We start from the raw sequence: 10,950 nt of genomic DNA, 5'->3' as shown, positions 1-10,950 counted from the left end.
TATTAACCCACTTAATCCATATGACAGCTTAGGAAATCTTATATGTAAAAGACTTAGCTGATTGGAAAACTAAATGACTCCTGCTTGCCACCTTTACCAGCAGAGAAAGGAAAAATGTTCATAGACAGACCCTCTTTGAATTAACATAATTGGGTAATCACTAAAAAAGGAAAGTTGAGGCATGGTTAAGGTGGATTAGGGAGATAGAGATGTCAGAGAGTTTGGGGGACCAGTGCAGAAACCAAATGGCATGTTGGAATGATGCCAAAGATCTAAAGAAACTCTTGAATCAAATCCAGGTTATACGGATAAAAAAACAGGCACCATTTGGATTAGAGGAAAGACAGAGAAGGGTGAAATCAGGTCTAGAATGGAGAGTCACACTGGGTTTGAGAAGAAAGGTCAGTTGGCAGGAACAAAGCCCAAATTTACACCAGATAGGTTGAACTTAAAACTATATCTTAAAGAAACTGAGACAAGAAAGAATAGGATGGTTTTAGCATCATGTTCAGAAAGGTCAGGTAAGATGGAAACTAGGAGATAGAGGTCAAGGACCCAGAAGATGTTCTTTTAGATAAGAAGCCTAGACAGCAGCAACAGCACAGATGGAACTCGATTATACCAAGGGATCCCTAGTCTCTTACTGCCCAGGACCAAGTCTTTTCTCAAAGTAGGAAGGCAGGAAGCCAACACAATTCCAGAGACAAATGGAAGAGTAGGAAGAGGCTGGTTAGAGACAGAAATCCTAGAAGTTTCTGGAAGTCAAAACTAAGTCAGGGTAACCAGGCCAAGCACATAGTAGCTGCTGAAGCCAAGAGAGAAAATTTCAAAATACTACCCACCCTGCCTCAATCAGGAAGCATCCTACACTCATCTTCCCAAACCCCCTGCAATAGCTCTCCACATCTAACTGCTCCTGGCCTGACTGTAAAGGTAGCCATCCATTTCTAAGACACATGCAGTTGTTAAGCAGCTGGCTTATAGAATAAGCCCGATCATCTGGATAATAAGCCCCATCACATGTATCAGACAAAACCCAAATGATTGCCTCCCTGGAACAATGCCCATTTCCACAGCCACACCGGACAGCTCGTCCTCCCTCTCTGGATGACCAGGTTCAGAGCCCTGTGTGGGTATAAGGCACTGTAGATGGTGGAGCCCCACCTGGAGCTGAGAGGACATTGTAGAGGCAGCACTCTATAGTCGTTACCTGAGAGTTAGTCTGGTCTTGATCGGAAATTTTAATGGGGCAAAGAAAAGGGGACATCAAGATGTGATTAAGTCCAAACTCAAGAAGGCATGGCAGAGCCGTGTTTCCTGACAGCAAACACGATGCTTGGTAAACATACAGAGTCTATCCCCAACCTACTGAATCAAATCCACAAAAGAGCAGCTTGGGAACCTCCACTTTTAAGATAGATTCTGTGATTTTTAAAATTTTTTTATTACATTTATTTATTTTTGAGAGACAGAGAGAGAGAAAGCATGACATGGGAGGGGCAGAGAGAGAAAGAGACACAGAATCCGAAGCAGGCTTCAGGCTCTGAGCTAGCGGTCAGCTGTCAGCACAGAGCCCGACCCGGGGCTCGAACCCACTAACCTGAGATTGTGACCTGAGCCGAAGTCAGACACTCAACCGACTGAGCCATCCAGGTGCCCCTGTGATTATTTTTAATCACCATGTAAGTTTGGAAAGCATTACCAGATGCAGTGGCTATCAACCCTGCCTGTACATTGGAATCACCTAGAGCCTTTAAAAATCCTGGTGCCCAACAACGATTAAATCAGAATCTAAAAATGGAATTTGAACTCTTGTATTTTGAGAAGTTCTCTAGGATGTTTTGAGGGTGTGTGAATAGTTGAGCATTCCTGGCCCAGAGGAACCTCCTGAGTCAAAACCCAGATATTCCCTAGCATTTACGGCAGAGCCGGCGCCTGGCATGGGTGCATGTGCTGGAGCAGTCAAAGGAGACACTGGGAGCAGAGGCCTGTGAGGAGCGGAAGAGATTGCTTTGGTCACAGTGCATTACTTTGGAGGTGTCAGTTGGACTGGGACACTTCATATTCAAAGATGGTTCACCTCTCCTTCCATAGGTTAAACAGGAGATGAAATTGAGAGCCTAAAAGGTAAATATTGGTGGGATCCCTAACTGGCTTCCCTCAGTGAGCGCTGCTATGAGCTTTGGTTCCTCTTGCAGGAAAGAATCAGAAGGGGGCCCAGACCCAGACAGAGGAGGAGATGACCAGATATGTCCAGGAGCTCCAAAAGCACCAGGTGAGTTGCAGACTCCATGCTGGCTCAGGTATTGCTGCTGCCATGCCACTAGGCCCTTCTACCGTTCAGATACTGCCCAATGCTCCAGATGTCCAAGGAGCCACTCCGTTCCCTGCAATAAGTCCTGAATTATGATAAACCTATGCTATCAACCCATGGTACAGACAGTTCCCTGATGGAGTCCTTGCAGGGTCCAGCAGGTCCCAACAGTTGTAGGTTACAACTTGTGAAATTGCTTTATAAGCAAGAATTAGCTAGGTGGTGATTTGCAGATCAGTTGGAAGTGTCTGTAAATGAGCATGGTCTACAAAAGCGTTACTGGTTCCTGTCATGACCAGTGCCCAGACCTGAAGACTGTGAGCTGCTTGAGGGCAGTGAGCAGGAAATTAGAGAATGTAGACCACAGTAAAAAAGATTTCAGTTAAATGCCAAGCTGGTTCAAAAACAGCCTAGGATTGACAAACTCAGAGAATAAGGGGTTCTGCTTCCTGGAAACTTGAATAGATAATAAATAAGAATTCTGTTCAAGTTCTGTGTCAGTAAGTGGAAGGCCTTCTTGGGGAAGAGGCTCTTGGCAGAATAGCGATTCCCTGACGTAGTTGGCAAAGGGTCTGGAGAGAAAACATGGACGAGCTGGGCTCCTGGGCCTGTCTTGCCCCTGATTTACCGTGTAGTTAACAAATGACATCGTGCCTCGGATCAACTGTCTGTAGACTGGGTCTGGTACAAGCCTTCTCTCTGACTTAAGATTTGAGAGAATATAACAGTCACAAGAACTGCGAAACTATTGAGATGAAATATTTGATTTTAAAACAATTATTAATGTTAATAATTTCTCAAAAATAATAGTTGCCCTTATTTATTATTGGTTTTTATATGCATTTTGTCATTGTCACTGATAACATAGAAACCTCATGTCAGTTTTTTTTTAATTCTTTTAAAAATTTATTTATTTTGAGAAAGAGAGAGCATGAGTGGAGGAGGGACAGAGAGAGAGGCACAGAATCTAAAGCAGGCCCAAGGCTCTGAGCTGTCAGCACAGAACCTGGCGCAGGACTCGACCTCATGAACAACGAGATCATGACTTGAGCTGAAGTTGGATGCTTAACTGACTGAGCCACCCAGGCACCCGCTGTCAGTTTTTTAAACAGAAGCTCCTAGCCTTTTGTTTTTCTGTATTTCATCAGCCTTGAGTCTCCAGATGAGTGCAACCACATAAAAGAAAAAAAAAACTTAATAGGAATTCCTTTCCTCTGGGGTGGGGAAATGATCAGAATAGACAGTGAGGAGTGAATTATAATAGCTAACATTTTTACATGTCTGTTTTATCTGCTCAGAAAGTAGATGCTAAGGCAAGGACTTGAGTACAAATAGTTTACTTGGGAGACACCAGAGGGGGAGTTGGGAAGCCAGCCCAGGAAGGAAGGAAGCAATAAAGAGTGTCTCCCAAGGCATGTTTACCACTGTGGGCGTAGGGAGCTTTGGCCTACTGTGGAGCTCAGGGAACAGAGTTCCCATTCCTGAGGGGGAAGGGAGCGGGCATGTTCCTACACAAACTCTCATCAGCCATTGGTGAGGGCTGCCACCAACACCATGAATTCCCTGGCATTTCTGGCCTGCCAGCATGTATGGGCAAAACAGGCTCCGCAGCTGGAGAAAGCCTCAGGCAGAGAGGTGCAGGTGCTGGCAGTAAGAAGCCGTGCCATGTACTGAACTGCTAAAGGCAAGGGGCTATGGCTGGGGAACCAGCAGTGTCTGCTAGATGCCAGGCACTGTTGTTTTTTATTTCCTAATTAATTTTTTATTGAGATCTCATTTATATACCGTAAAACCAACCCTTTTAAATATGCAATCCAGTGGTTTTTATATATTCACAAGATTATCAACCATCAGTATGGGCTAATTCCAGAACATTTTCATTATCCCAGAAAGAAACCCTAGGCCCATTGGAAGTCATTCCCCATCCTCTCTTCTCCCAGCCCCTGGCAACTACTCATCCACTTTCTAACTCTGTTTCAGTTTGCCTATTCTGGACGTACACAAACGGAATCATGCACTATTTGGCATTTTCTGTTTGACTCCCCTCATCTAGCATAATGGTTTCAGGGTTTATCCTTGTTATAGCATTCGTCGGCACTTCATCCCTCTTTATGGTTATGTAACATTCCATTGTATGGATATACCACGTTTTGTGTATCCATCCATCAGCTGATATTTAAGTTGTTTCCCCTTTTTGGCTATGTTGAATAATGCTGCTAGGAACATTCTTGTTCAAGTTTTTGTGTAGACTTATGTTTTCAGGTCTCTTGGGTATATACCTAAGAGTGCACTTGCTGGATCATATGGTAACTCTGTGATTAAGGGCTTCCAGACTGTTCTCCGAAGTGACTGCACCATTTTACATCCTCACCAGCAGTGTTGCTATTTTTCCACAAATTTACCACATTTGTCATTGTCCATTATGTTTTATTTTAGCCATTGTAGTGGGTGTCAAGTGGCATCTCTTGGTAGTATTGACTTGCATTTCCCTAATGACCAATGACATTGAATATTTTCTCATGTGCTTACTGGCCATAAGTAAAAATGGCTTCTTTGGAGAAATTTGACACTGTTGTAAGAGGTGGCACTTTATTACCCTCATTTTGTAGTTGAAGATATTGAGACACAGAAGATTTTATAGTAAGGCCAAAGTCTCCCAGAAAATAGCACATCTGTGATTCAAGTTCAGACAGTCTACCTCCAGAGCCTGTCTGGCATGGGATTCAGAATATCTTGTAGCACTTCCATCTACTATCCTTTTCTTCATCTTTAAAATGAGGATAATCATATCTGACCTGTTGTTTCATGAGCATTCAAGTGGGGTCAGCTACTAATTCAATGACAGCTCCTATGTGATCATGTCAAAAACAAGACATGATTTTTGCCCTCAGGTTCTTCTCATCCACAGAGGAGACAGACAAGTAAACGGAATGAAAATTTAGCACAAGCACGTATCTGTCAATGCCATCTATATACAGTCTTGAGGACTAGATAGATGCCAGTGTTTTTTTTTTTTTAAATAATTCACAATGCTTATTTTCTCCTGCATTTCAAAGGAAACAGCTGAAAAGACCAAAAAAGTGAGCACCAAAGAGATCTAAAGAGGAGGCATCTGGGAAGGGCATCCAGAGCCTGGCACCTTCTCTTTCACTTCAGCGCTGAGTCCCGTATATCCAAGTGTCTGCTACAATCGCCGAATCACCAGTATTTGCTTGTATAGCGATGAGTTTTATTTTGTCTATTTGTTTTGCAATAAAGGAAATGGGGGTGGCTGGCGAGGAGGGGAGGGGCCGTAGCCTTCATTTCCAGGAGTGCTTTGGGAGAAGCTGTAAATGGTGCTCAGGGGCTGGAGACCAGTGAGGAAACTGCATCAGGGTTGGGAGAAGAGCAGATCTGAACAACAGTTGGCCACGGCTATGAACGTCCTGCAGGGAGTGCGAGCGATGCCAGAGAGAACTTGCAGGCTGCCCCAGAGGAGGGCTCTGGGAAGCCCAGCAGAGAGGCACACATTCTGCGTCCAGCCCTTCCTGTTGCCATCAGCATAGTAGACGTCCAGCATGTGTGCTTCTCGTGGTCCCAACCACTGCCTCTAGATACACAGCCACCCTTCTGTTACCCGGTGTCCCTTAGACTTGGAGTTTCTGGGAGGGTGCATACAAATGATGCAGATACTTGTATAACTTTGAGCCCCTTAGAGACCTAACCAAATTTTTAAAATACTTTTTACCAAAGGTGCTATTTTTCTGTAAAACTTTTTTTTTTGGCAAGTTGACTTCACTCTTCAATTATTATCGTTATATTATTGTTGTGTTTTAATATTCTGTTTTCTTGACTAGAAATTAAGCTTTTGTAATTACTTTTCAGTAGTCCTGCAATTTCAAAGGAGGGGGAATTTGGGGTTCTTTTCTGGTGCAGGGACCACTATAACCCAGAGCCCTCCCACCCTGCCACATACTAGAGGCAGCCCAGAGTGGTGTCCCCTGGCTTCCAGTGGGTCAGCAGTCTGCCAGCGGGTGCCTCACACAGAAGCCAAGGGAATATGAAGCATCTCCATACAAAGCTTTTTAGATCCAAAAAGCTAATTTCTTTCCATCTATTGTGATAAGTTCATGCAATCAGTATTCCAAAGAATGGAGACAAGTGCAGCCAAGCAGGGCTTGGATATCTCTGCTTAGATATCAATATGCTTATAGATCCACCACTAATTAGGAGAGTGATTTGGCCGTATCTCTTCCTATTTCTGGGCCTTGGTTTCTTCAGTGAGCAATGCATTAACCTTTCAATTTGGTAAATTACGCATTCCCTGGTTCTGTTCATTGGTCAAGAAGGATACAGGTTCCTATGATTTTCCTTTTCCTTAGGATAAATGAAATCTGACTGTTACAACAAAAATTCAGGTGGCCAAAAACAAGATAAGCACATCTAACCTCAGTCTGCACGGCTGCACCGGTGGTGCAGTGATGTAGAGCCCCTCTGGTAATGTCTTCCCAGGAAGAGAATGGGAAGGAGAACAACTCCACTTTGTCATCACTTTTGCATTCCATCTTTACATCTTTACCTTTCTTGGAAAAAGAAATAGTTTTCCCTTTCAAGATGAGGACAGAAGATGGTTTCACCTTTTATGAGGGGGGAGGGAATAGAAAGTGAGTCTTAAAACTGTGATTGAGGAGAAGACCATTATTCCTGTATTTTGGACTCTGTGATGATTAACCCCACTATTTGCCGTGTTTAAGATGCATTTGGAATAACAAAGATGAAAAACTCGACATAAGCTCTCATCTTCAGAAAGCAGATTACAGACCATCAGAGGGAAATTATGTAGATTGCACTGCACTGGTGATGCTGAGAGCATTGTGCTGAATGTGGAATTGCTTCTAAACAAGTTTCCTTGTTATCCTTTGAAAGGAGAGCATTCTGTTTTGTTTAGAATTCTGAGCTTTTAGATACATCCCATTTAAAAGCTCTCTTCGAGCCCTAACTGTGCATCCTGAAATTCACCTCCCTGTCCGGTTGCCTTGGAGAGCTTCCACAGCACACCTTGGTCAAGTTTTGCCAGGTCTTGGACACTGAGACAGAGGGCAGGAGTGCCAGTTTGTTTAAAGCAAGAAGCCAGAGTGTCTCCTCACCAGTTACATTTCGGACAGTGGCAGCCACTTAAGATTACCTTACCCTGCACCACGGAATTCCCAAGAGCAAATCTGCATTCCTCCTGTAAATATGGACACTATTGTCTGCACCATAGAATCACATGATCTGATGACCATTCATGGAAAGCTGCTAAATAGCCTAGTTTGGGGAGTCTTGCATAGAGCTTCGTATGGAGCAAATAGGATTAACTCGGGTTCAGTTCCTCCAGCTCTCTACAAGCACAGGGCTTAGACTGCAAGCTTCCTCGGGCTTTCTCAATATGTATATGATTTTATTAACATACTACAGTGTCTGTTAAGATTCAGTGTTCATGAAAACCTTTTCACATGTCATGACTCTGGACTCCATCACTGTTTTGGGAAAGCAGGGCTCCTCCACCTGCTAATAAGCCCATGTGAACAAGTCTGAATGTCTTTCATTTACACTTAAATTTTTAATCAAATGTCAAGAAGCAATTTGAACAGGTTTCTGTTGCCTATGTGTTTGTGAAATGTATTTGTACTTAGTAGGCTTCCATACTGCATTTAACTTGTTTTTGTAACTCCTGATTCTTTTTTTGTTCTTCCCTTTTTTTTGGATACTATTGATAAATAAAGAAATTAAAATAGTAATTGTGTTGTTTTCTTTTCCCCAAATTAAGACTAAATAAAGTTGTGAGAACATTAACCATTTACCTCATAAAAATGGATTTGGCTTTCAGGAGCCTTAAAAGAGGTCTGAAGAGTTTCTCCTACTAAAATCTTGGGATTGCAACTGGAAGGGCAAATTTACACAAGGACTGATAGGACAAGCTTATTTAAAAGGATCCTGGGGCCACCTGAGTGGCTCAGTCAGTTGAGCATTCAACTTAATATTCAGGTCATGATCTGGTGGTTTGTGGGTTCAAGCCCTGCATCGGGCTCTGTGCTGACAGCTCAGAGCCTGGAACCTGCTTTGGATTCTGTGTCTCCCTCTCTCTGCCCCTCCCCTGCTCACACTCTGTCAATATATCTCAAAAATAAATAAACATTTAAAAATTTTTAATACTAAAAAAATAAAAGGATCCTGGATGGTGGTCTGGAGTAGGAAGTGATGAGAAGTCAGAAGCATTCTTTTTTTTTTTTTTTTGAATATTTCTTTTTCAGAGAGAGAGACAGAGCATGAATGGAGGAAGAGCAGAGAGAGGGAGATACAGAATCCAAAGCAGGCTCCAGGCTCTGAGCTGTTAGCACAGAGCCCAACACAGGGCTCGAACTCACGAACTGTGAGATCATGACCTGAACTGAAGTCAGATGCTCCCAGAGAACATTCTTATATTGGGAAGAGGTTAAACTAAATGGCTCTTAAAGACATAAAGGTCCTATAAGACTGGAATGACACCAGGTAAGGCTGGCTGCAGGCGAACCTATATGAGAAGCTAAGTCAACCTGGAAATGTGGCACAGGGAGCCAGGGTCTGACTGGACAGCCTTAATGGCTTTCACCTGATACATACCCGATAAGGACAAACATTTCCAAGTGAACTGAATGTTGGTTGGTTAAAACCTTCTATTCTGCTCCACCTTGGAGACACATGACCATTACTTGTTTTCTGCCTCCCTATCCGAGTCTTATAGATACCATGCACTCCACACCCCCAATTATGTCTTCTAAAAGTACTCATTCCAGTTGGTTGAGGTTTAAGCTTTCTTAATTTTAATCTTCTGTGGGGAAGTCTTGCTTCTCTAAAATTATTGCCAGACCACTTGATTAGATTTGGGTTATTACTCAAATGCTAATCAAATATTAAAAGGCAAACTCTGGTTATGTTATTGCAATAGACTACTGGTCTCATTAATCAGTTTGATTCTTCAAATCTTTATTCTCAGAAGAATTTTAAACCAATTTGAAGAATACCTTATCCATAGCCACTTTTAAATTCTGGCTAGCCTCTCCCAATCTTCTTCCGTGATCTGGGAATACTGCTATTAAAATATGTATGTGTTAAAAAGTAAAAATCAATTAAGAATAGCCTGAAAGAAGCTTAAAAGAGATGGTTTGTTTCCTATAATCAAGTATGTTATTATGAATTGTGCAAATTAGCACAAATCACTTTGATTAGCTTTAGTTTTAGAGACCCTGCATCAAATTCCCATCAGTCCTCTTGAATTCTCTCTGAAATAATAGGGAGGAAGGAGGAAGGATAAAGAATGAATGCGTGGATAGTTCCAAGCAGATGCCATCAGAGCCCTGGAGTAAATTTAGCATGGATGCGGATGTGAAGAGAGGAAATCAGGACCGCTGCTGGAGAAGGCTGTTCCAACCTGGCACACAGGAGGCATCATGTTTCTGCCCTAACAAGAGGGTCTTCCCATCAACAGGAGGTAATTGAGTTCATTTTTTAAAATTAACACATTTCTTATTGAAAAGTACTATATGTACATGGTAAAAATAAAAACTGTGTCAAAGAAAATACAATAAAAATCCATCCTTTTGGGGTACCTGGATGGCTCAGTCGGTTAAGTGTCCCGACTTTGGCTCAGGTCATGATCTCAGTTCATGGATTGGAGCCCCGGGTTGGGTTCTGTTCTGACAGCTCAGAGCGTGGAACCTGCTTCGGATTCTGTGCCTCTCCCTCTCTTCCTCTCCCTTACTGGCGCTCTCTCTCGTGCTCGCTCTCTCTCTCTCTCTCTCTCTCTCTCTCTCTCCCTCTTTCCATTTCTCTCTCTCCCTCTCTCTCTCTGTCAAAAATAAATAAGCATTAAAGAATGTTTTTTAACTCCATACTCTTAGAGAGTGTGTACATTGATAAAGTTGCTTACAATTACTGATTGTTCTTCAAAGAAATTGTACTTATTTATATTCATACTAAAAATACACAACTTAGTGTCTATTTCCCTACATTTTTGCAAGCACTGTGTCCTTAAACTTTTGGGCCTCTGATAGAGGGCAAATGGTTGCTTTATTTCAAATTTATTTTATTACTCCCTTTGTGAGATTGAGCATCTTTCTATAAATTACTGGTTCTTGCCCTTTTCTTTTATACTCTTTATTCTTTTTTCTATTGGTTGTTAGTCTTTTTCTAATTGGTTTATAATAGTTCTTCATATATGGCTATTAGCCCTTTGTCTGTCGTGAGGGTGGCTTGACCTAGCAGTAGAAGTTCAGTTAGGGGGTGGTTTCAGGAATGAGGTGACAAATATGGTGATCTGAATTGAGATAATGGTGGAGGGGTTAACGGAAACTTTAGGAGGTAGCAGGGACAGGAGTTGGCAATTGACTGGCTATGGGAGTTAAGGAAGAGGTAGTCATCCAGGATGACTCCAAGCTGGAAGCTTGGATAACTTGGTAGATAGTCATAACATTTCCTGTGATTAGTAAGAGAATAGAAGATGCTGCTTGGCTGGGGAAGGACTGGAGGAAGGGAGGGACCAATGGAGGGAGGGAGGAATAAGGAAGGAAGGAGAGAAGGAAAGAAGGGAGGGACCAAGGGAGAGAGGGAGGAATAAGGAAGGAAAGAGAGAAGGGAGG

General features: G+C 42.6%; 1 protein-coding gene across 1 annotated transcript in view; it reads left to right on the top strand.

Annotated features, from left to right (window-relative positions):
* FSTL1 (follistatin like 1) overlaps positions 1-8,073 on the top strand; it is a 52,989-nt gene extending 44,916 nt beyond the window's left edge. The window contains exons 9-10 of the mRNA XM_029938719.1: positions 2,199-2,275; positions 5,371-8,073. Of these exons, the coding sequence (XP_029794579.1) occupies positions 2,199-2,275; positions 5,371-5,415 (122 nt within the window). The 3' untranslated portion in view covers positions 5,416-8,073. The remainder of the gene's footprint in view (positions 1-2,198; positions 2,276-5,370) is intronic.
* Positions 8,074-10,950: the final 2,877 nt, after the last annotated feature.

Source organism: Suricata suricatta, chromosome 5 (assembly GCF_006229205.1).
Source record: "Suricata suricatta isolate VVHF042 chromosome 5, meerkat_22Aug2017_6uvM2_HiC, whole genome shotgun sequence".
Lineage (NCBI taxonomy): Eukaryota > Metazoa > Chordata > Mammalia > Carnivora > Herpestidae > Suricata > Suricata suricatta.
Note: the sequence above shows the minus strand (reverse complement) of the source record. Positions and strands in the feature narration are given on the sequence as shown.